Here is a 27,172-nt window from a genome sequence, read left to right on the forward strand (position 1 = left end):
ACCTTCTTATTTTGCTTGCAGTCACTTGCTAAATGTCCCTTTTTCCCCGCATTTAAAGCATTCACCCCTTTTCTTTCTCTCTTCAAACTCTTCTGATCGCTTATCAGATTGTTTGTTTCCCTGGGCATTTTTCTTGCCCTTTTTCCCGGACTGTACTACAAAGACATCTGCTCCATCTTCTGCTGCAAATACTTGGGTTTTCTTTTTCTTTTTGCTATTAAAATGCCTTTCGGCATGTCTTGCATATTCAAGTAAGGACTGTAATCTACTTGTGCGGTGATCTACCATGTGTTTTGTAATAAAACTACTGATAGGTGCAATACTACCTTTCAAAAATGCATTCTTTAGCTGCTGCTCATATGGGGAATCATGTGTTTGGTCTTCAGGTACCTGCATTCCACAATGGTTATTAAAACATTCTAGTAATCTAGCAAAATATCTATCAACAGTTTCACCTTCTTGTTGGATGCATTGATTAATGCAAGTCCAGTCTGCCCTAGGTTTCCATTTCTCAGAGATTCGGTCTGTCAGACCTTTCACTCTGTTATCCAGCTCTGCGTTGCTATGTGGGAGTGGCTTATGTTCTGCATCACGGGGATTCCAGTTGCCACTGATCATGTGCCAATCTGGACCTACGATTTGTCTGACTACTTTTTCTACTTCTTCCCCATTTAAATGGTAACTTAACCTCATGCCCTGTAAATCTTCTAAGAGTTTTCTAAAATTAACTTTTGGATGGGGAATCCCCTCTGTGGCTTTCCGGATGTCTTCCGGTGTCCACGGTCTATATACTAGGATAGCTGGGTCTTGCCCTTCCTGTCCTGCCTGAGGATTTGGTACTTCTATGAGCGGACATATCTCTTCTTCACTCATAGCTCGTGAATTTTCATTCATTTGATATAACTCCATATCCCCTCTTGTTTTACGTGTTTGAGACCTAGTCTCGACAGGATCTCTGACAAACGGTTTTGGTTTCGCAGGGACAGTTGGGTATAGCGGAGGTGGATCAGCTTGTCCACTCACTTCATATTCTAGTAAGGGAAGCGGAGGGAGCGGAGGGGCCAATGCTATTACCACGTTATTATCTTCTTTATCTAAAAACATTGCTTTTGAATTTTTACTCTTTTATTCCCTGCGGTTTGCTTCCTCAAGCCACCTGTGTGCCTGAGGAATGCCTAATTGACGTTGCTTTTTTACCTTACCTTTCGCGTCAGTTTTGAGCTGTTTGACAAGTTTAATAAGCGAAGATTTTTCTAGTTTGCCATGAAATTCATATTTATTAACCCATTTTGTATAGTACCTAACATTGTTGACACGTTGTAATTGCATATATTTCCCGTCTTTGGTTAATGGCGGATCTCGGGATCTTTTTGTGCACTTATTTCCCATGTTGTCCTAACTTAGTTAAAGAAAAATGTTACGTAACCCTTCTTATCACGTGGTACCACAATTTCTCTTTTTCACAGTTTATCTAGAATAACTGTCTACCTATTCTGTTTCCCTGATCTATGACAAAACAGCAATCCTTTTTGTCCCTGATCTGTACTTTACAGATCTCCCTGACAAAAACAAATACTGTAACAAGTCCCTGATCTAAAACAGAAAAAAGGTAAATTCCTCCTTACCTGAGCCTCTGTGATTGACTACTGCACTGGGGCTGTCGACTCGTCCTCCAATCGCAGATCAGAAACAGTGGCTGGCCTCTTTTGAACAACAATTTAGTTGGAGGTCTTTCAAAGCAGAAGAACCGATGTGGTCTCTTCCCCGTACAGTTTCATGCCACTGGGCCCATCTGACCTGAGTCAGAGCGAGAGTTTCCGTTCCGGAGGACCAAATCTGTCAAAGGAAAAATTAACTTCAAAAAGATCAATACACGACAGGTTCAGGTTAAGGCACTTTAATCTTGCAGCAAGGAGACAAAAACATTCTAATACAGAGTTTGTCTAACTAGAATCAGGAAGTACAGACATTTTTATACATTTTCTAATAAGACCTTGCATACCAAGCTGACGTAGCAGATCACAAGTTGTAGCATCATTACTTCATAGCAGCAGTTTGTTCATGTTTTTCTGCTTGCACTATCAATTTTGTGAGAAACTTCCTAAGAAAAACAATGTGCCTTGACGACCACCGGTTAGATACAACTTTCCTCTATGCAATGTTACCATTCAAGGTACTACGGCTAATTTGAGCACAAAGCAAGTATAGATTGCAGTCCATTTCTTTAAACTGTCCTTTGTCTGTCTTTATCTCTTCCCTCTGCAGCTGTGCATGTTCTCATAATACGAACAGAGCTAATTGTTCAAAATCATAACATTATAGAAGATGGTATTGTTTCATTTATTACTTCCTGACCTAGCAGATAATCACCTGCTTCTCAGTACATTTCCAAAAGGCATAAGCATGAATTTTGCTGTAATGGCAAACACTAGGTCAGAGGGCATCTTGCAAGTTTCAGAAAGCATACTGCAGTTTCAAAATCATCTTTTAGTCTCCTATAAAACTAAGCTGTATATAAAATAGAATGAAAAACGTGTTAACTCTTTTAGCTTCTAATTAGCACTAAGCACACATATTAATACATATTTTTCTGACATTTTATATTCGTCTTTATACATAGATGTGCATTATATATATATATATATATATATATATATATATATATATATATATATATATATATTATTGTTTATATGTATAGTTTTTTTATATGTATCTTTTATATATATGTATTGTTTTTGCATACTGAAAAGTTTCAATCAGGAATAGGAAGTGATGTTAGCCCTATTTCCTTATAAAATGTGACTTGATTTTATTCAGTGTTTGTTTCTTATGGTTTGACAAAGCCCTTACAGGGTGAAAGCGCTTACCAATAAAACAGCTTGGATTTTATTTGTCTTTGGCACAGATTTAGTCATTGTTTGAACTAGCATTTATTTCTGCTGCTTGAATAAGCCTCAGTGACTGCTGGATTTATGCTGATTTTTGTTGCCAGCCTTTGTTTGCTCCTGTACTTCTTTTTTGGATCATTTTGAAGAATAGGACTGAGTTTAACAGAATTAACTCAAGTGTATTTGCAACATGAATGATTAAGGACCTAAACGTGACTGAGATTACTTACTTTGGGTCATTGTATACTTCTTTGTGTGAAGGCTACATTTTTTATAGTTATTTACTAGCTTAGGATATCTATTTAGTGTCAGCTGCATTAATATGGCAGGGTGCTGATGGTGTTAGATGATACTCTAGTATCTTTATTTATTGCCTTTACTTACTTGTCTGTGTTCTGAGTTTTATAAAATGTATTAGACACTCCATTTGATTTAATTCCCAAGTAATGAGAACCGTAAACAGGGGCTATGACCGATTTAATTGCTCTCTTCCAGCATTATACCTTACAATCTACTCATGTTTGTATCTTTTTGCAGTTCTGCTTGCTTGCCATTCCCCTTTTCCACCACACACTATTCATGTTATTTGCCCTGCTCTTTGCAAAGCTTTTATTTCATTCATAATGTCATTTTTGTTTTGTTTGCCTACTTTGAAAGGATCCCCAAGATTGCTTATCTTTACATTTTTGCTTTATTTGCTAGCCGGAATAACTTTAACTTCACTCTCCTTGTTTATTTCCACTCATCTAAAAAGTGTAGTGCTCATTTCTGCTAAAGGTAACCTTCAAAGGTTGATGTCCAAGTTAACTGTGTTATTGACTTGTTGATGTATTCTTTCCAGTTTCACACAAAGGTAGAGCTGGTGAGACCAACTGTCAGCGAAGACGGAAGGAATAAATGCATCTGGGAAGTTACTGTGTCCAACCTCATTAACAAGAGTACGATGACGGAAATATTTGATGCTGTTCTAGTTTGCAGTGGGTAAGTTGGATGGCAGTGAAACAGTTCAGATAATACACCTGGTTGTTATTAAGTTTATACGTCATAATCGACCCTTTTAGAACATTTCATGTCAAGTACAGCCTTTATAGGTAAGAAATGTAATTGCTGAAAAATGTTGCATTGTGTTACCATCAGCGGTTAGCACACAACCTTTGTAGTGTTATTGGCCAGGAAAAATTACCTCTCTGGAGGGATTCCTGCAAGTACTTTCCAGTGGACATGTGATTTGGGAATATATTACTTGAGATGAACTGTGTGTTGGGTGTGTATGTTTATACTGGAAAGTTGGGAAGTTCAGAAATTATTTTAAAGAAGGTATAAAAGGTGCAGAGTTAGAAAACCTTTTCCAGCTTAGTGTTGCTATATAATATAATATGAAAAAAATGCAAGCATGTTTATTGAAGTAGAAATGTTAACATTTCATTCAGTGCCTGGTTTTTGAGTCTTGCTTCTTTAGACACTATTTTTCTGTTATTTTATACTGCATAAGTCCCTTCTGCATATGCTGTGTTGGACCGGAATTTATTTCAGAGGCAAAAAGATACTTTTGCTGATTTACTTCCACTTTTCGTCTGTCTTTAGAGAATAATGTTGTAACTAATAATCTTTATAGTGGACACAAGATGGGTGAAGATTCCCTTTGTGGAAAGTTATTTTATGAATGCGTGGCTAAGGAGCACACACACAGCTGGATATGCTGTGATGTATTCTTTAGGTGCACACTGGTTTCTGCTGCAATAAATATCAAACAGGATACACGCTGCTGACTGAGTCACTGAGATGTAACCTCAAGTAGACTGACGCTAAGAGCAAAGACTGATGCTCTTGTTTTGATGTGCTTTGGACAGGTCACACTAAGAGTACTGTATGGTTATATAGGGAGAGGGGCATCAGTTTCTGGAAGAAATAGAGAGGAAGGCCACTACAAGAGTTTGGGATACACAGAGAGAGCAGAAAAACTGGAGAAGAGAGCATGTGGGACCCCCCCCCCCAGTGACAGGCAGTGCCAGAAAGACATACTATGAGTGCACAAGATTGTGTTGAAGAGAAGTGAAGGGAGACCCATAACTAGGGAGGACAGTGGAAGTAAAGGGCAGAGACGGCAGGTTGTGGGGACGAACTTTTCTTCCAAGGACCTGCAAAAATATTTCTTCATTGAGTGTTTTGTGGAACACTATTTTTATAACTGGATTGTGGAGGGGGAATGCAAAGAAACACACAAAAGGGCATAAGACAGGTGCTGAAAACGGGGTGATGGAAAGAAGGCAGGGGATGGGTGGAAGCATAGGTCGGTTAAACTAGTGTAAAGTTCAGACAGGGTAGGCTAATTGTCTCCTTGCCATCGAGCACATTCCACTACCAGTCTGTCTTTGAAATGTTATAGTAGCAGTACAGTAATAAAATGCCAGGAGAGGGTTTGGTATTTTCCTCTGAAATTTAGCTTGATAGTGGTGATTGAACTGTCTCTGGACTATCCTTTGCAGGATGTCACAGGTCATGGTAAAAGTAACTCCATTATTTTTTTTCTGAGCTAGCCTGGGAATTATATATATATAGTTAAGTGAGTACAGGTGTTTCTCAAAACTGCATGCACCTACTAGACATAGTAAGGCCTTGTTGAATTTAAATATGGTTTCTGCCAAAAAAGCAATTATTAGAAAATGGAAATCGAAGTCTAAACCACGTGTCAAAGTAAGTATAGTAATACAGATGAACTGGAAGTGAGATCTTTAGAAGAAGAGTAAATTACATTAAAAAATGGGAATTGTGGGAATAATACATGCAGAATAATGTTTTGTAGGAAGAATGTGGTTTAAGGGAAGACAACAGTTGTATGAGCTATGTAATGTATAATATTTGCAACTGAAAATATGTCGATGCAGTTTATTTTCATGTATATAAATGTATGATTGCCTATGTTAGTGGTCTCCAACCACCGGGCTGCGGACCGGTACTGGGGCACGAATCATTTGGTACCGGGCTGCCAGGCATGGAGTGAAAAGAAAAAGTGAATGTGTGTACATATGTGTGAGTGTGTTTGTGTGTCTGTCTGCATGTGTGAGTGAATGCATGCTTGAAAGCAGAATGTATGTGTCTGAAAGAAGAAACTGTATATGAGAGAGTAAGTGGTGAGATTGATCAAGCAGTTATTTTACACTCGCTAAGCAGTGCTTTTGCTGTTTAGTGAGTGTAAAATAAAAGTCAAGGGAACCGAAAAAAACTATGTATTTTTGTGCATGTGAGTGAATGCATGCATGAAAGTACAAGAGGCCGTGTGTGTGTGCTTATGTTTCTGTCTGCATGTGAGTGAGTGCATGCATGAATGAGAGCTTGAGAGAGAGAGAGAGCAAGAGTGATCTTGTGTGAGTGAATGTGTGCATGAAAGCAAAAGAGATTTTGTGTGTGTGTGTATTTCTGTCTGCACGTGTGAATGAATGTGTGCATGAAAGCAGAAGATTGTGTGTGTATGTGTGTGTGTCTCAGACATAGAGAGAGTGAAGAGTGAGGGTGATCCCTGGCAGGAACATCAATGAGGACTGTGTTCCTCTCAACCATACCACTCAACCTCTTGCACAATACATCTGGTCAGAGCCATAAATGATAGGGACAGATTTTAAATATTGCTCTTATAAATTTAGAAAGTCAGTAAGGTTGCCATTAGGTTTATGTACCTCTCAGCCATACCCTCAACCTTTTGCACAAATACATCTGGACAGAGCCAAATAATAGGGACAGATTTTAAATATTGCTCTTATAAACTTATAAAAATCAGTAAGATTGCCATTAGGTTTACATACCTCTTGATCATAGTAGATCAATGTTATGCTGTTAAGCAGAGTGTACATTGTCTTTTTATTGTACTTCGGAGCTTTTCTCCCTAGGTCTTGGCTGAAAATGGAATTCTAGTCCAGTTGGACTCCCCGGTAAACACATGTCAAATAAATATTATGCACTTTATTATATTATTATGTGTGAGTGATGGCTGGTTAGTGGAAAATTGTCTTACATGAAACTAGTCCTTGGTGCAAAAAAGGTTGGAGACCGCTGGCCTGTGTCATAAGTGATAATTCAATAAAGATGTTTCTTGTTTAAAAAAAAATAAATGATCACAAAAAATAAATTGGACATAGTTTTATTCTACCCCAAAAAAAAATGCATGCAGATATGACCACACGTGAGGCTGCACATTGGACTTGTGGTGTGCGTGCATATAACATTCAGAGATGGTGCAGATATAACAATCGGTAAGGCCCTGAAACCAATGCAGACAAGCATCTGAAGCAGGATGCCCAGATATCTGGATGTTACTAGATGGACCTTCCATCAGCCTCAAACACGTACTCCATAGGAAGCATAGCCGTGTGTGGTGTCGACATCATGGCTGTTGCACACGCTTCCTCTGTCTGCTCCATCATTTTTCCCACTGCTGACCCCTAAATCCTCCAGTCTTTTATTTAATATTTATTTTTTGTGAATCGTATGAGCCCACTGGACTGTAGTATCCGTTTTCATAGGTGACTCAGAAACTCCATGGTTAAGCAAGTTGCTCAGAGTCGCACAGTGGGCAGATGGAAATTGAGGGACTAAAATCCAGGATTTCAGGAAGCGGTTCATTAACCGCTTATAACCTTAGTCTTTTAAGGCTGAGAGTTCCATGATGAAGCATCAACTCTTCAGAAAAAAACGTGTTTACAACTGACCTGTTAGGTAATGAGAGAAAATGTACTAATGTGACCTTACAGAGCACAGAACTATGTAAAAATGGCTCTGTTAAGAAGAGTCAGTCTTTTGTAACTCGGCATATACACTATGTGCTTGCTGTACTTGACGGCTATATTTTTTCCCTTGTTATTTGAGCACCTTTCTTGTTCCATGAAACCTGCAATTCTCCCATTGCGGAAAGCATGTATTTGATCCTGACCGTTCCATGCTACTTTGGTAGTTTTTCAGTGTAGAAACTCTTGTCCCTCTAGTTAGTTATAAGGCTGTGAGTATATTACAGGTGAAAATGTGTTTTTACTTTTGGTTGTTTAAATCAAGTCCTTGTCAGCATTTGTGGTCTACCTTTTCCATTTGTTTGTGGTATTTTGTAGATATTGGTCAAATTAATCTATTCAGACTTGAGATACTTTTTGTTCAGCTTCATGCATGCTAAGGCACCTGGCTCCAGTGTCCCTTGTATTGGGCCTGTTTTGTCTATGGTGGCTTTCTTGTTTTTGCTCCCAGGTTACCCTGAATTGGTATATGTGGTGGATGTTTGCTGATCCAACTCTGATTCAGGCCAAGTGTCCGCAAACCACCAGGTAATGGCTGTGCTTCCTATGGAGTACATGTTTCAGGTTGGTGGAAGTTCCATCTAGTGTCAGCCAGATATCTGGGGATCCTGCTTCAGATGCTCATCTGCATTGGTTTCAGGATCTCACAGATTGTTATATCTGCATCATTCTCCATTTTTGAGGAAACAAATGCATGTTAGACACCTGACTTCACCAAAAGAAGACTCTTCTTTACTCTGATCCAGAACAATCTTTTGAACATTACCCACTGGAGGATCTTGGCTTTATTGCACTATAATCTCACTGCATCAGACTCTGGAGGCAGTAGTTTTTGGTCCCCTCTGTCTCTGGAGGAGCATGCTCTTGGGCACCTATTGCAGATAACATGAGGTGGGTATTAGGCAGCTGCCTAGGAATCTGCCCTCCCCTCCTCCTCAGATTATGTATAATTATAAAAGTGACTTGGCTATTCTCATTTTTGCCTTCTTTGTTAGTTTAAAGTGAAGTAATGACAGTGTCATCCTCCCTGGTAAGGTCTGACCACAAAGCGGTCACTTTTGAAGTCATCATCTCCCCCAACCACCCCCTAGATAAAGTCAAACAAAACAAAAACTTCTCGAAAGCTGATTATGACCTCCTGAGGGAATGTATAAACAGCTTCACAGCCTCCTCCCCCTCCGTAGGAACTGGCATGTATTTCCAGACCTACACCAAAGTACTATATGAGCACTTACATAGCTGCAGGGAATCAGGAATACCCAACAGGACAAAATCCTCCTCCTCAAGGTAGAGTAAACCTGTCTGGTGGACATCTGCAATAAATATACTCTATAATAAAAGAAAAAAACTGCTGTCCAGGACCAAGAAGGAGCAGGTGTCTAATTTGAAGCAATCTATCTGTAGTCTGGATAAGCAAATAAGCGCACTAGTGAAATCCTGCAAAGCAAACTTAGAGTCCATACTGGCTACATCCTCTAAAGATAGTCACAAGGCTTTCTTCACATATGTCTGCAGTCTTAAGGGAAGCACCCAGATCTGCTCAGGACTGTGGTTAAGGACACCACATATACAAACACCATAGATATAGTCAACGTGCTGGCAGACAGGTTCAGTGAAAACTTCATCCCTGTATCCTCCCCTCAGTAAATCAGGACATCCCTAGCACCTGCACCCCCCCCTTATGTCTAGGGAGCAAGTCATCACTGCCCTCTCAGAGGCAAAAAATACAGCCTCCATGAGTCCCGATAACATCCCAGGCTGCATGCTACATGAACTCAAGACAGGAATTTGCAGCACCATTAGGCACCCCATTCAGCCAAAGCCTGAGTATTGTCTTCGTTCCAGCCAAGTGGAGGACAGCCACCGTTATCCCTTTGCACAAAGGTGGAACATCCACTGAACCAGGAAGTCATAGACCCATCAGTCTAACTAGCCTGATCTGCAAGGCCATGGAGCGGATTATCATGGACTTCATTAAAAAGGACATTGGCAACCTCCAAACACTTGATCCCACACAGTTTGGCTTAGTCATGCCTATTAAATTTGGTTGACTTCTTTGAGATAGTCACCAAAGCAATGAACAAGGGGAAGACTGTGCACACCGCCTATCTTGACCTGGCCAAAAGCCTTCGATAATATTCCCCACTCGAGTATAATAGGTAAACTCTCTCAACTAGGCATCAATCCGTATGTTACCAGATGGGTAGAAAACTGGCTTACTGATAGAACCCACCTAGTCAAAATAGGGGAAGCCACCTCAAGCAGTCGACCCATAATGAGTGGTGTGGGGATCGGTCTTGGGGCCTTTGTTGCTTGGGATATACTTTCTGAGGTGCAGGCCAAAACCGGTGGACTATGGCTGACCAAGTTTGCAGATGACTGCAAGCTGGATGCTGTCATCAGTTCCGCTAGTGATGTGGACATCCTCCAAGAGGGTCTCATCCAAACATATGACTGGTGCCAGAAACAAGGGCTCAAACTGAATGCAAAAAAATGCATCATCATCCCCTTTGGGGTAAGTGACGTCCCCACAAATTATCACATTAATAACAAGGTCCTAAGCTTGTAATCAGTTGTGAAGGACTTGGGCACCCAGGTTGATTGCAAAACTGACTTTTGACCATCATATTGCCTCCGTTATACGGAAAGCTTTCTACATGGCCCATCTCATTAGTAAGGGTATCTCATCCAGGGACAAGGTGGTCATAACATCCCTGTATTCTTCCCTTCTAAGACCCATTATTGAATACAGTACCCTTTTGGCGTGTACCTCACAAAGCACATGCAGCAGCTGGAGAGACCACAGAGGTTCCTCACCAAGAGAATCCTGGGCCTCAAACATCTACTCCTACACAGATAGGTTTTAGCCCCCACCCTACAGACTTCTCAGAGGTGACCTCTGTCTGGTATACAAAGTAATCTTAGACCCTGCATGATGCGACTGCTGCATATCCACAAGTCAAGCTCTCGAGTAATCCGCTTGCGCGACCTCAACCTGGTCTGTGACATCAATTGGACTTGTTGGGACAGATTTGTGTCCCAGAGACTCCCCCTTCTGTGGAATAGACTCCAGCTACACATCAAGCAGAGTACCTCATTAACCCTTTTTAAGAGCAACCTAGATAGCTGGATAGGGAACAGAAAATACACCCCTGGGATTCCACCTGTGTCCCTACTGGACAGGGGGATCGGTTGCTGACTTGTCGGAACATGGGCTAAATTCTTGACTAGGCTTCTAAGGGTCTCTGAACCAGTAGCCTAGTAACTTTCTGTGATAAATTAGATTGGGTGGGTGGGGGCTCACCATTATGCAGAGCATCCTTCCTTGTATTGCAGATATTTGTTTTGTGCTTCATTCAGGTGACTGAACCTTTTTGGAGTGTCCAGTATTGTGCCCTCCTCAAGAGAGTAGAGATTGCCTATTTATTCTTGTAAACCTCCCAAAATGATGCCTTGGTTGGTAGATTAAGCTGTAGGTGGGCTATCCTTTGCAGTTACAGCATGGATACTTTGTATTCCTTTCTCCTCAGTTGTTGGCATTGTTAGCCACTGAAAGCCAATGTGAAGTAATTTTAATAAGTGGGGGGGCTGGGGGACAGTTCTCCTCTTCCCTGCTGTTCAACTCTTATTGTTGATGGACTTTTAGTCCCAGCTTAGATGTTTCTGGCTTCAGTATGCTGGTTTACTATGCTCTGACGCCGTATACTTTCAGTTGAATACTTGTTTCTAAAGAGCTAATTTAAAACTATTATTCTTTGAGTAGCATTAAAACAATAAACTAATTGTACGATGGTTTACTTAATGTCTTTTTATATTGTAGGTGTTGCTGAGAATGATCTTTGCTTTGAAAAATTGTTAATTTTCTACACTTTCTATTTTTATTTCTTATTTTACCTTCCATTTCCACTAAATTACAAGCCATTGCCCTTTTAAGGGTTAATTACTACAACTCTCGAAAAACCACTGATAAGGGCACTCGGAACTAGAACACACAAGTTCCATCTATCCTGTGATGGAGTTCTTCCTCATTTCAAGTGCACCTGCACACTTCTCCGTGAATTTTCAAGAACTGCCGTACCCCTGAAATGTACTTTCCTTTAACCAGGACAGCTACTAATGGGGGAAATGGTAACCTTGTAAAGAACTCCAAAATTACTGAATAATAGTTCTTCATACCCTCTTAACTTGAAGTAGCAGTCTCTTTGATTAATCCACATACAGTGATGTACCCATTTGCCCTTATACTTGTAGGGGAAGTAAATAATACCTTTTGTTTAAACTGTACAGTGGCCATTGATGATCTATCCCCCCAGCAGCTTCAAAACACATTGTTTTACTTTTTCCATGCTAATAAGCTTTTCCTGAGTAGAGTGTAAACCCTAACTTCATTTCTGTTTAAACAATTCAATAAAAAATATAACGAAACCAGTAAAAATAAAAATAAAATTCAGTCCAGTCCACAAAGGTAGGTGTAAATCCCTTTATATTTCCACAGAAATCACAGATATTTCCACAAAAATCACAGATGAGCGCTTTCGTCTAATAATGTAGACTTCATCAGATTCTGATGAAGTCTACATTATTAGACTAAAGCTCTCATCTGTGATTTTTGTGGAAATATCTGTGATTTCTGTTTAAACAATTCTTTCTTGCCTTACCATTACCAACATGTTCAACAGTCGCACAACATGATTTCTCTCAACCCCTGCAGTAAGTAATTTTGTAGTATATACTATGCACTACTGTTTTGTGATTTTTTTTTACAAAAATATGCAGTCTTAGTAAAAAAAACTTTTTAATAAGAATTTAAAATTATTTTTATTTCCAGTCACTTCATCCTATGAAGTAAAAACACAAAGTTGGATTTATGCTTTTCAGTTCTCTCTCTAATTTAACATCAACAACATATTTCTGGACTTTGTCTGCTGCTTATCACACTTCAGTAGTACAAATACCTAAACAGCACACAGTGGGATTTATGTTTCATTTCAGCAAGTTCACTTTATTGTTGATGTTGGGAACATTTGATTCAAATCCAGATTCCTTCTAATTCTTCTGGTGTGTTCTGTCTTGTTTCATCATTGTCTTTTGATACCATGGGAACGGTTTCACTGGCACAGTCTCTGATTGATCCCCCCACTGATAGTTTTTCAGCTTCAACTTGTTGATCTATTTTCCATTGACTGACTGTTGTATCCTCCAAAGCCTGATGTTCTTCGTGTTTCACTGTTGCAGTCATCACATTTGGGTTATCCCTGCCAGTGTAACCCTCAGTTGGTCCAAATACCAGAGGCGTAGTATTTCTGCGTCGGTCGCTGTCGCTCCAGGACTGACGTCAGGTTGTCAGTAGTATAAAATGAGGCACCCAACGCCATTACATCACTTTCTTGCTGAGGAGCCCGAAGCAGAAGCAGTTCGCACGAGTGTCGGTTGGCCGCTACCTGAGTTTTCGTTCTCTGAATTGAAGTTGAAGTCTTCTAAAGCTAAGTACCCCGTTGGGGATCCTTTTTTCTTGCTCTAACCGATGTCAGAAAAATAATTGTCTCGCCTGTGGAAAGCAAATACCACACAGACTTCCATTCTTACTGCACCACTTGCTTAGGCCAAGACCATGACGTCCCCCGCTGTCGCTTTTGTGCTTTGTTCAATGCCAGAACTATACATAGTCGGACCCTTATTGTAGCTAGATATTTTTGCTCTCAGTCCTCGAATTCCAATATGGTTCGGTAAGCCATCCAACAGCAGATCTACCAAAAAAAAACGTAAGGATAAAGACAAAGACAGACCACACAGGTCCAAACCTACCGATGATGCTTCCGTTAAGCTAGTCGCCTTCTCCGGTCCTCAGTGAGGCGCTTTCGCAGTCCCTGATGCCCGCTTCTGTGGATTCGCAGGCCACTATAGAGACCTTTTCGGAGTCTGGTATGCCACGAGACTCTTCGACTAAGGATCCTGCAGATGTCTCTACCTCGGACTGGTCCGGAGCCGCTGAGCAGGCACCGGCTTCTGAGGAAGTATTTTGCACTACCGATTCTCGACACAGACAGACTTCTTTCGCGTCTATTGTTCTTTCGAAAACTACCGAGTTTGTAAGGCCCAGGGTACGAACCACACCCAAGAAACCGACGACCCAATCTCGGGCACCTGCTTCCTTGCCTCAGTCTCAAATGCTTAAAATGGCAGAAGACCTTATAATGCTGATCAGGGGAAGCCAAAGATACCCCTTCCAAAAGAAAAGGAGATTTGTCCCGAGTAGTTTTAGCTGAACAGGAGTCCAATGACTCTTATGCATCTGAATATGAAGATATGCAATCCCTTTCTGCTTATGAGGATTCTCATGCAGAGGAGTCCATTCTTTCAGCCTCTCCACCTGAGGACTTTTCCTTTGGAGAAACCCTACATACTTTAAGGGAGCATTTCCAATGGGAATGTCAGGGCTACCCTCAGTCTAAAAAGAGACTCAAGGAATTCTTAGATCTTCCACAGCACAGACCTCTGGCCATTCCTCCTCTCCTGGATGTTGTGGATGATGTTTTCATGGAATCTAGTTTGACTCCTGACTCTCTCCCTCCTGCTACCAGGAAACCCGACAGGTACTATAGAGTCCCTGCCTCTCACAAATTTATTTTCAAAAATCCTACTGCTGACCCTGAGGTTATTTCTCAAGGTCCTAAAGGAATTAAAGCAACTTCTGCTAAGAATCCCACCCCCCTCAGATAGGGATTCCCGAGCATTAGACAGATGGGGTAAAAAAGTATACACCTCTGCTACTCTTAGTATTAGAGCACTAAATTGTCAGTTCCATATGCTAAAATTTCAGCAACATACCATGGAACTCCTCAAACAAAAGTATCATCTTTTCCTGGTTGTGTAGAAAATAGAGTTACAAGAGTTAATGCATTCTGCAAATAAAGTAACTAAGCGCACCTTACAAATGTGGATTTGACTCCCTAGAAGCATCTTGCAGGGCAGCAGTCACTGTTTCTGTCCTTAGAAGGCATGCTTGGATTAAGCAACAGCCCTTGCCAGACGATGTCAAATCCAAATTATTGGACGCACCCTTGCACCCTGCAGAACAGATAGGCCAAGTTTTCTACTCCAGACTCTTCCTGGTACCCAGAAAAGTGGGCACCTGGCACCCCATCCTCGATCTATCCATTCTAAACACCTTTCTGGTGATATCAAAATTCAAAATGCTCATCCCCCAGCAACTACTACCTGTGCTCTCCAAGGATTATTGGTTAGCCACCCTAGACCTAAAAGAGGCCTTACCTACACATCCCAATCAAGAAATCATGCAGGAAATATCTACGTTTCTGGGCAGGATCATTGCACTTCAGTTCTCTGCACTTCCCTTTGGCTTATCCACTGCTCCCAGAGTTTTCACAAAATGTCTGGCTCCTGCCATTGCTTTTTGCAGGCAAAGAAATATTCAAATTTCCCCATACCTATACCTAGACAACTGCCTAATTCAGGCAGACAGTCAGGAAAAGCTGCTCAAGCAACTGGCCTTTGTAAAGGACCTACTGACCTCCCTAGGGTATACTATCAACGAAAAGAAATACAAATTAGAACCCACCCAAAAAATTATATTCCTGGGAGCAAGCCTGTACACAGCATCCCAGATGGCATTCCTTACACCAGAAAAGCGAACCTACCTGACAGCTTATTTCTCTCAACTAGCCACCAGACCCCAGTTATCCGCAAGGAAAATCCTGCAAGCTCTGCGGTTCATGGCTTCTTGCATGCTTTTTATTCAGAGAACAAAACAGTCCAGGATGAAGTGCCTCTCAAGAACAATAATAATAATCCAAATACTAACGAAAGAGGCAACACCATGGGCTGCTAAAAAGGGTTTAAGCATAACCACTCTAGTGTTCTTAGGTCTTAGCATGTATATGCTATAAATAAAGAAGACGAGGGCAATGCATTGGCCAGACACACTATGAATCATGGTACGACACATAAGTTCAAGTTTCGGGTATTGGAGTTTGTTAAGAAAATGGGTAGACTAGGAGATGTCAAAAAAATTATACAGAACAGGAAAATAGATGGATAATGCGATTACAAGCACGTAGAGCACATGTCTAAATGAAAAGATAACGCTTAAACCCTTTTTAGCAGCCCGATCTTTTGCACATTAGGACACATTAATTTAATATTTTAATAGTTGATAATATTAGTTAAATTAAGGCAGACTTAGTGATAGAATGTGAATTTTTTAGGTAAATAAGAGTGTTTATTTATTTGTTAGGAAGCATATTTATTTAATTGTCTCACTGACTGATTTTAAATTGTTTCTGTAGCTGATTATGATAGGTTTTCATTAACATCTTTATATGTTTTTATGTGTATTTCATATATTTTAAATATATATAAAGTATGGGAATTTTAATTTGTCATTCATAGTTTTAATTGAATAGTGACGTCATGATTATGTCTCACATTTGATTGGAAGGTTATAGGGATAATGTATTTAAACTAGGTGAATGACTACTGTTTTTATGAAAGTCTGAAGAAACGTTCTTTGCAACGTGAAAGCGCTTACTGTATTTTATTTTGTTATTTTGTTGTTTTGGTGCGTTATTAAAACTTCTTGATCAGACGTGGTGTTGCCACTTTCATTACTATTTGACTTCTTGCAGTCTACTCATTCCATATGCCAGATTGCATATGAGGAAACTAGAATGGTACCTAAAAAGCCTTTAGTATCAACACTTTCAAGACCTGGAAGCTCTTATACCAATGATACCTTGTTTAAGGAAAGATTTTCTTTGGTGGGCAGCACCATGCTACCACAACAAGGGACTACCCTTCTCACAACCCCACGCTGCCCAGACCCTTACCACAGACGCATCAGACTATGGCTGGGGTGCACACCTGGATGGCAGGTGTGTACAGGGCCAATGGAGCCCACATAAAATACATCTGCACATCAACCAAAAAGACATGTAAGCTGTCCAGCATGCACAGACAGCTTTCAGAACCCTCCTCTCCGTGGGGGCTCTACTGATCAAAACAGACAACACCACTGTGATGTGGTATATCAACAAGCAGGGAGGGACTCGCTCATACCCTCTGTGCAGGCTCACCATGACCCTTTGGCACACGGCCTCAGCCATGCAACTACACCTGTTAGCACAATTCCTGCCAGGCTCTCTAAACTCTCTGGCAGACAACTTAAGCAGAAATCTTCTGGACCCACACAAGTGGCAGCTAGACCAAAGAACCTTCACTCTTGTAACTCAGAAATGGGGCACCCCAAAGGTCAACCTCTTTGCTTCCCACACCAACCATCAGCTCAGCAAGTTCTGCACCAGGGAGCCTCACTGCAAGGCCTGGAAAGTGGATGCTCTATCCTTCCAGTGAGTCAGCCTCTCGGTCTATGCATATCCCCCACTGCCAGTCATTACAAGGATACTGCTCAAAATAAGGGAGGAAAAACCGAGGACAATCCATATTGCCCCAGACTGGCCATGCTGCCAGCACTGGTACCCACTGCTGCGCAGCCTGTCACCATGGCATCTCCCTCAGATCCCAACAGTCCTGACCCAGAGGGAAGGAGAATTCATGCATCCCAGATTGCAAACCCTCAATCTGGCAGCCTGGCTTATTCCCCGACCACTGCACAAGCTGCCAATCTTCGCAAACAGGTTCTAGATGTTGTTATACTTGAGGCCAGACACCCTAGCACTAGAAAGTCTTATGCTGACAAATGGTTTTGCACCTGGATCCAGGCTAAGGGAGCCGGAATGGCACAGCCTTCCCTACCTATCATCCTGGATTACCTTGCTGACCTACTACACAGGGATCTATCCTTTTTCATGCATTAAAATTCATGCTGAGCAGAGTGGATAAGAGTTGTTGACCGCAGCTGTTAGCTGAGATATATAAGTATCCTGTTTTTTCTTCGATTATTTATACAGATTATTGTTTTTAACAATTAATATATAGAACTTTTATTGTCTGCTTTTTAGTCTTCGAGTGCATTTTATTGCTATTAACTAATCTGCACAAGTAACTGATTTGTCTGCAGTTAAAAGCATTCTATATCTTTACAAATCTTTATCTGTTTAAAAACTTTCATTTGTGGCTTTCTCTAGTGCTACTGTCTGTAGGCTATTGTTTCTAGCTGAAGCCTCTCTTTAAGTTGGCTAGATTGTGTTAATAGTCTGCTGAGTGGGGGCTGGTTCTTTTGTGTTCTTGTAAAAAAAAAGTTGTTCTTCTGGTATTTAAGCCCTAACTTTGAAAGGGTTTCTGTCTATACACACTGAGCAGAGTGGATAAGAGTTGTTGACCGCAGCTGTTAGCTGAGATATATAAGTATCCTGTTTTTTTTCGATTATTTATACAGATTATTGTTTTTAACAATTAATATATAGCACTTTTATTGTCTGCTTTTTAGTCTTCGAGTGTATTTTATTGCTATCAACTAATCTGCACAAGTAACTGATTTGTCTGCAGTTAAAAGCATTATGTATCTTTTCAAATCTTTATCTGTTTAAAAACTTTCATTTGTGGCTTTCTCTAGTGCTACTGTCTGTAGGCTATTGTCCCCACCATCCCTCCCAGTTGGTGTCTTGCTCTTATACTTGGTGGCTTTGCAGTTGCCCGCCCCTACTGTAAATCTGACTTGTGACACTCCTCCCAGTCTAGTGTCATTAGCTCATTCTACGTAGTACAGAGAGAACATTTGATAAGGCCTTCTGTTTCTCCTTTTTCCCTTTCAAAAAAAAAAAAACTTTATTATTTTTTTTTTTTTTGCCTGAACCTCCTTGTGTTCTGACTGTGCTTCTCAAACATTTTGGAAATATAGAGTATATTTCAGAACATTTATTATAACTGTAATTGCCTAATATTGCTACAACTCAGTGCTCTATGTTGCACTGCATCTGAAGTGTTTGTGTGTTTTAGCTGCTTTTCTGTATATATAGACTTCTCTGTTTCTTTAACTAAATAAGCTCTGCAAAGTTGTTTTATTGCATTCCTGCCTGTATTTCTGAGTTTTTTGCACTTTTAAAGTTTGTTTTTGCCCAGTTTAACTGGTAGGCTACACACTCAAATGCGCTAGCCGAATTAAAGCATTTACTGTGTTTCTGTACCGAATTTCTGGTACTTTGTAAAAAAAACAAAAAAAAAAAAAAAATCCTTGTTTCCCGCCTTTACTGAACTAGAATAGTCCAGTCTTCAGGTATTGCTGATCTCTGGGCTGTGTCATAGTTCCTGTGTTGCCCATATCCTTATTTGGATAGGAGGAAGCTTCTTTGTTCACCAGTGAGAGTGGGGAGCTCTGAGCAGCCTATCTGTCCCTTGAGGAGTGGTTCCAGCCCAGTGACCTGTAGCTTATTGGCCATTTTGGGCCATTTCCTATCTCTTTCTAACCCCCTGCTTTAAAGCCATCTTTAGCGCGCTTTTGTGCTTGTAATTTAAAGTTTGTCCTGTTTGTTGCATTTACCTATTGAGAGTACACACTCAAGTGCGCTAGCCTGTGTTACATATTTATTGCACTTTCCTGCTGTTTGTTGCAAAAAAGAAAAAAAAAATGTATCCTTGTTTCCCGTCTTTCCTGACCTAGAGTAGTCCAAATACAGGCTTTGCTGTATTCTGGACTTTTGGAAAGTTCATATGTTGCCCATTTCCTTTCTTAGATAAAGGGAGGCTTCTCTGTTCACCAGTGGCAGTGGGGAGCTTAGAGCAGACTATCTATCCCTGGAGGAGTGTTCCCAGCACAAGAATCTGGTAGTCTATTGGCCGTTTTGGGCCAATTTCTAGCTCTTTCAAGTCCCCCTGTATAAAACCCGCTTTGGCGCGGTTTTTGCGCTTGTTACTACTCAGCCAAGCTCCTTGTGGTCCTGCAGAGTGGTGCTAGCAGCAGAGAGGCTAAAAGAGTGACTGCTAACCTGATAAGTGTTTTTTTTCTGCTACTACCTGGGCGACTGTCCGATCTAGCTAAACTGCAAGTATCTCTGCTTCTTGAACTGTTTTAAACTGTTTAAAGTCGTGTTTGCATCTTCACTTTTAAAGTTTGCCCTGTTTGTTGCATTTACCTGTTGAGGCTACACACTCAAGTGCGCTAGCCTGTGTTACATATTTATTGCACTTTCCTGCTGTTTGTTGCAAAAAAGAAAAAAAAATTGATCCTTGTTTCCCATTTTTCCTGACCTAGAGTAGTCCAAATACAGGCTTTGCTGTATTCTGGACTTTTGGAAAGTTCCTGTGTTGCCCATTTCTTTTCTTGGATAAAGGGAGGCTTCTTTGTTCACCAGTGGCAGTGGGGAGCTTGGAGCAGCCTATCTATCCCTGGAGGAGTGTTCCCAGCACAAGAATCTGGTAGTCTATTGGCCATTTTGGGCCAATTTCTAGCTCTTTCAAGTCCCACTGTATAAAACCACTTTAGCGTGGCTTTGTGCGATTATAGCGCAGCATCGGGCAGCGCCACTTAATTGGGTTTAAACCATTCTCGTATCCACAAAGTCTGCTCTTCACTTTTTCCCTTAGAACTGATCTAGTTCTCATAATAAACACCCTATTCCCACTCTAAAGCCTGGCACTTGCTCACTAAAGCAATTATATAAGTCCGCACTAAAAAAATAAAAGCACTACACCCTCACAAACTCACCTTGAGTACTTTGCTCCCCATTGGCCCTTTTTTTCAATTATAAAGGAATTCCCAATACTATTCTAGCATGTCCAAAGGTCAGTTGTCAATCTCCTCTCCGGTCCAGCTGGTGACTCTGGGAATCTTGAGGCAATGTTACAACTGCCTCGTACACAGGACAACCCTCTCCTCCTCCCAACAAATTCCAACACATGTGAGAGATGCAACCATATAGCCAAACTGGAGGCTAAGCTCTCTCAACTCAGTACTGGCGTAACCAGTCAGGAGGAGAAGGAAACCACACTCACTACAATTCCAGTCTCACATAGACCTACCAGGGCAGCAAACCAAACACACAAAAACATACTCGGAGGCTCTAAATAAAAATCTGCCTAAGCAGCAGAGACCTCCAAAGCAGACACCCAAGCAACCGCTACCCCAAAACAAAACACGTGCAACACATAGCTCACAAAGCCAGTGTGCCGAACATTCACAGCCCTTAAGGCTAAACAACACACCTGATACACTTGTAATAGGTGACTCTATCTTCAGGCACACTGACGTCCCGCTCACCAGGCTGAACAAGGAGAATGTCACGGTGAGCTGCCTGTCGGGCGCTAGGATCTGCCACATAACACAAGCACTCGGGTCCTCCAAGGCAAGTACAAATATGACTCGGTCATTGTCCATGCTGGTGTGAATGACCTGAGACGTACCTCCCTGGACTACATGAAAAGAGACATAGAGGAGCTCTCTGAGCATGTAGCCCAGGCCGGTATGACCCTGACCTTGAGTAGCATCTTACCCTCACCAAGAATGATGCCACAATATGAAGACAAGCTGATCAATTTCAACAATTGGCTTAAGTATGCGTGTCATTCAAAGGGGATCCAATGCCTGTCTGCCTGGGATGACATGATCGACAAGCCACGATGCTTCGCTAGGGACGGCTTGCACCTGTCACCCCTGGGCTTTCGGATATTTGCAAAGGCTCTTGCCACCCCCATAGTGCCTTTTTTAGGCAAGGCTCAAAAGACAAACCCACCTCCATAGGTATCGCAAGGGATAAGAAAGATGCACGCACTCGAAACTCTCTTTAGCATGGAGAACATCGATATCTGTGCAGTAACAGAAACCTGGTTCAAGGCTCCCGAGAGCACCCCAGCACTACCAGATTATACCTCATACCATGTTTTTCGGCCCCAAAACTTGGACCGAACCACAAAAGTAGGGGGAGTATCAATATTCGTCAAAGATATCCCACACCTCCAGGTTGGTGGCACAGCACGAAGCATCAGAGACTATCCATGTGCAACTAACAGTGGGTAAAACTGCCTTCCAGTTTATAGCCTGCTACAGACCACCCTCCCAAACCCAGGAACCCCACTCGGCCTTCCTGAGAACACTGGAAAATATGAAGGTCTCACCAAACACCATTATATTGGGCGACTTCAACTACCCTAACATAGACTGAGAGCATTAGTCTAGCTCCAACACCCTAGCCCAAAGGTTCCTAGAATTTATAAACTCAAATGCTATGGAACAACTTGTTGCCACTCCCACAAGAGGGGAAAACATACTGGACCTGATCTTCACCAACATGGGGACTCTATGCTCCAGACCAGAAGTGTATCCCTCACTGGTAAGATCAGAGCTTAAACTAATCTCACTAGATATTCACATCCCGACCCCAGACCCTGCCCAGAAAACAACAGTGAAAAACTTCTCTAAAGCAAATTTCACACTCCTCAAAACTGAGGTGGAATCCTTCAAAGCCCCTGGGCCTGTGGAAAATACGGCCCAGACCGCAGAATCCTTTATAAATGCAATCTATGAACACCTTCAGGAATGCATGGATCATGCAATCCCAAATAAAACCAAGACCCAATCCTCCAAAGTTAGGCGTCCTGTCTGGTGGACCCCAGCCATAAACAAACTATACAATAGAAGGTGGAAGCTACTACATGATAGAGCAAAATCCCAAAAAGGGAAGGCATCTCTGATCAGTATTAGCAAAAAACTACAGGCACTCATAAAATTGTTTAAGGCCAGCTTTGAGAGAAAAATTGCACAGGACACTAAGGATAATCACAAGGCTTTCTTTAGTTATGTTAGGAACATGGGTGGGAATTCACAGATATGCTCAGAATTGGTCCAAAATGACAAAAAATACACTGAACCCACAGACATTGCCAACATCCTAGCTGAAAGGTCCAGCGCAAAATCCCCCCCCCTTCCCCACCAAAAGGGCAAATATCTATCCCAGCAGAGTGCTGCTCCCCTGACATCTCAGATGCTCAGATAAGAGCCGCCCTCTCCAAAGCAAAAAACACAGCATCAATGGGACCAGATGGTGTCCCGGGCTGCGTCTTACATGAACTCCAAGAAGAACTAAAACCAAACATAAAACTACTGTTCAATCTCAGCCTTACTACAGGATATGTACCCAAAGAGTGGCGTACAGCAACAGTGGTCCCTCTCCACAAAGGTGGTGCCTCATCGGGGAAACTATCGCCCCATAAGCCTGACTAGCTTGGTCTGCAAAGCTATGGAAAGGATCATCATGGACCTCATAAATAAAGATATTGGGGACCTACAGACACTGGATCCTACCCAGTTCGGCTTTGTTAAGGGCAGATCCTGCCTCTTAAACCTGGTCGATTTCTTTGAAACAGTCAGCAAGGCCATTGACGAGGGGAAGGTGGTCCACACAGCCTACCTGGACCTTGCAAAAGCCTTCGATACAATACCCCACTTGGGCATTATAGATGAGCTCACCAGCTTAAATATAAACCCCTATGTCACTAGATGGGTTGCAAACTGGCTCAAGGACAGAACCCACATGGTTAGAATTGCTGGAGCCATGTCAGACTCCAAACCAGTTACAAGTGGCATCCCACAAGGCTCAGTCCTGGGACCTCTCTTGTTCGGTATATATTTCTCGGAGGTACAGGCTAACACGGAAGGACTGTGGCTGACCAGGTTTGCAGATGACTGGAAACTGGGCGCCATAATCGACTCTCCAGCCGACACAAGCATCCTACAAAAGGGCCTTATAGAAACAGACAACTGGTGCCAGAGCCATGGCCTCAAGCTAAATGCCAAAAAGTGTATAGTCATCCCCTTTGGCAAAAACAAAGTGCCCACAAATTGCCACATAGGTGGTAATCCATTAAGTACGGAAGAAGTAATTAGGGACCTGGGGACCCAAGTTGATAGCAATCTCTCATTTGACAACCACGTGGCCAAAGTGGTTAGAAAAACATCTTATATAGCCCACCTAATCATGAAGGGATTCACATCTAGATCAGGGGAGGTCATCGTGCCTCTTTACTCATCCCTCATCAGGCCCATAATTGAGTACAATGCCCCTTTTGGGATGTACCTTACCAGACACCTGCAGCAACTGGAAAGACCCCAAAAGTACCTCATCAAGAGGATCAAAGGGCTCAAACAGATGCCATATGCCATATGCTGCCTGGTTAAAGAAACTCCAGCTCTATTCAGTGGCATACCGCCTGCTCAGAGGCGATCTGTGCCTAACGTATAAAGCCATGTCCAACCCGGAATTAATGGACATGCTGCACCTCAGAAAATCCAAATCCCATCGAGCTCTGCTCGAGAGACTTGAACCTCAGCAATGAAATAAATAGGACATGCTGGAGGGACAGATTCATAACCCAGAGGCTCCCTTCACTCTGGAATAAAATCCCAGTCCAGGTTAGGCAGAGTCCCTCATTGACTCTCTTCAAGAAGAATCTTGATTAGTGGATAGGAGATATTAGGTTTACCCCGGGTATCACTTCTGTGTTACTGTTAGACAGAGGCACAGTATACTAACCTCGAAAAAGGGTATAGCAAAATTCATTTAAAATGGGTGGCGAAAGCCAAACACACTCTGGCTAGGCTTATAAATGCCCTAGGGCAGATCGCCTAGTATGAACCTATGAACATATGCCTCTGCTATCTCTGCTCATTTCAGCACAGAGCCACCTCTTTTCTCACACCCTCTCATCAAACAGTTTCTAAGAGGGGCTAACAACTTGAGGCCACCCAGAAGAGCACCTACCCCAGCTTGGGACCTAAACTTTGTGTTGGAAAAGCTCATCCTGCCCCCCTTTGAACCAGCAGCTTCAGCAGAGTTAAAGTTTCTCTCATGGAAGACAGCCTTGCTTCTGGCCATCACTTTAGCAAGAAGAGTATCTGAGCTACAAGCAGTAATGGCTGTAGAGCCTTTCATCATTTTCTATGCTGACAGGGTTTCCCTCAGGACTAACCCATCCTTCATGTCAAAATTGGTGTCCAGTGTGGCTCTCAACCAATCCATTCATTTGCCCACCTTTTTCCCTAACCCACAAAACAAGAGGGAAAGGATACTGCACTCTCTAGTTGCGCACAGACAGCTCAGATTCTATCTAGACAGGACTAAATAATTTAGAAAGACTGGTCAATTGTTAGTCAGCTTTGCTGCAGGAGCAGAGGGCAAAGCCATATCCAAACAAACCATTTCCAAATGGATAGCACACTGCATCCATTTCTGCTACAAGCAACACAGGAAACCTCACCCTAAGCGGGTCAGGACACATTCTACCAGAGCAACCTCCACCTCTGCAGCTTTCCTCAGAGGGGTCCCCACCAGGGACATCCTGGAGGCTACAACATGGACATCAGTTCATACCTTCACCAAGCATTACCACCTGCCTATCTTCTCCATATCCAGGGCAGGCTTTGCCACTGCAGTCTTGAAGGGCATCCTAGCCAGCCACCAGTCTTCTTGACTGCCTCCACCCTTTTCCTCAGCTTTGGGAATCAACCCAAATGTGATGACTGCAACAGTGAAACACGAAGAACATAGTACAGTTGTGTACACTTACCATAAATGTAGATGTTTGAGTGTATTCACTGTTGCAGTCATGGTTTCCCTCCCTCCATCCCCCTTGTCTCTCTCTCTCTCTCGCTCCTTACAAGGAACCTTTGGTATTTACTTTCTTCTGGTGGTGTTCTTCCACCATAACCTAGCTCCCTCTTGGAGCTCCTGACAGGGCAAGAAAAACTGATGTAATGGCATCAGCTGCCTCATTTTATACTACTGACGACCTGATGTCAGTCCTGGAGCGACAGCAACCGACACAGAAATACTAAGCCTCTGGTATGGGGCCGACTGAGGGCTACCTTGGCAGGGATAACCCAAATGTGATGACTGCAACAGTGAATACACTTGAACATCTACATTTATGATAAGCGTACACAACTGTACTTTCTGCCTCCATATAAATTGTCAACCCACCAGGAAAAAAATACTCCAAAGACAGCTCAGGCTGACTGTTTGAATCTTATCCCAACCTCTCAATGTCCTCTGATTGCTGTAATGAATCCTGTTCATCTGGTCTGTTAAACATTGAACAGTCATTTTCCACAAAAATTGTGGTGTCACCTATTTTCAACAATTTTCTGTTCTGCCACATTTAGTCAGGAGCAACTCCGTTTAGTGACCTACTAATACTTAATATCAACATCAGAAGTATACTCATCAAAGTACAAGAATTTCATGCAACCATAATTCTTTACTTACCAGACATTGCCATAATAACAGAAACCTGGCTAAAACCTCACATTAGCGATAACTAAATCATACCTCCAGGTTACAATATCTGTAGGTTAGATAGGCCAAACAAAAAAGGAGGTGATATAGCTATTCTGTTCAAAAACTGCCTCAACCTAGAATCCATTAATCAAAGTACCCCAAACTTTAATAACGCAGAAATACTATTTACAAAACTAAGAATTAATTCAAGAAAACACCTAAATATAATAGGAGCCTAGATTTCTCCAGGTAGCAATCTCAACACAGTTGAAAAAATTCTGCAGTGGACATCACACACCCTATCACAGGAAACCATCATACTGGGGATTTCAGTATTGATTGCTATAGATGTGATTCTCTTAGACCTACTAACCAAATAAATCTCTACAGCTTTTCGCAGATAATTAAATCTCCTACCAGAGTTGACAAGTCATCCAGGGGGCAGTCTATCCTGGACTGGACTCTAACTAATAGACCTCTAGCCTCTCTACACTGCAGGTGTCTCCCAGACTGCCTTGGTGACCACTATCCAACCTATTTACTCAGACATCGCTTGAATCCATCTGAACTCGGTATTTGTTACCAGATTCGTAAGAAAATAAATTTCTCCCCTATTGACTACACTATCTACCCTAAAACACTGTAACTGGTCACCTCTTAAGCTCCTACTTCTACAGGATGCCATAGAGTTCTTCAATTCCACTTTCCTTAGGATACTGTATAATCTTGCCCCTCTCAGGACAATAAGAATAAAATCCAACTATGCACCCTGGTTAACCAAAGAAACAAGATCACTACTAAAATAAAAGATAAAGCTTGGGATAATTGGAACCCCAATAAAACAGCAATAAATAAAAGGACTTCTCTAGAACTTTGCAACAAAGCCAAAAAAAAAAAAAACAAATCAGACAGGACAAAATTAACCACTACACCACCAGCCAGACTAAACACCAAAATAATCCTCAAAAGTTCTAGTCTGCCATAAAAAAAATTCTACAACCAGGGCAAGCTAATACACCTTCACCATCGACCAACAGTACTAAAGAAAGTATCGAAACACCATTCAACAAATATGTCACCAAAAACATATTGGCCCGTACAAAGAACAGCAGCACTACACCTACTCCACAATACTTAAAAACTATTCAGATAAGAATACTTTTTCCTTACAGCTGGTCTCCATAGATACTATAAAAGAAATATCTAAAAAAAAACTTAAACCAACAACACAAGCAGCAGATTAGCCACTTGCCAAATACTTAAAAATCTCTGCTGAAGCCATCTCCTATCCTGTTTCCATTCTCATTAATCAATCCATCTC

General features: G+C 41.7%; 1 protein-coding gene across 1 annotated transcript in view; it reads left to right on the forward strand.

The window, feature by feature from the left end:
• The window catches only part of LOC122806712 (flavin-containing monooxygenase FMO GS-OX-like 4), a 159,806-nt gene that overhangs the window by 86,324 nt on the left and 46,310 nt on the right, over positions 1–27,172 (forward strand). The window contains exon 3 of the mRNA XM_044077353.1: positions 3,733–3,872. Coding sequence (XP_043933288.1) covers positions 3,733–3,872 — 140 coding nt within the window. The remainder of the gene's footprint in view (positions 1–3,732; positions 3,873–27,172) is intronic.

The sequence above is a fragment of the Protopterus annectens genome, chromosome 7.part0 (assembly GCF_019279795.1).
Source record: "Protopterus annectens isolate FY-2018-M chromosome 7.part0, PAN1.0, whole genome shotgun sequence".
Lineage (NCBI taxonomy): Eukaryota > Metazoa > Chordata > Ceratodontiformes > Protopteridae > Protopterus > Protopterus annectens.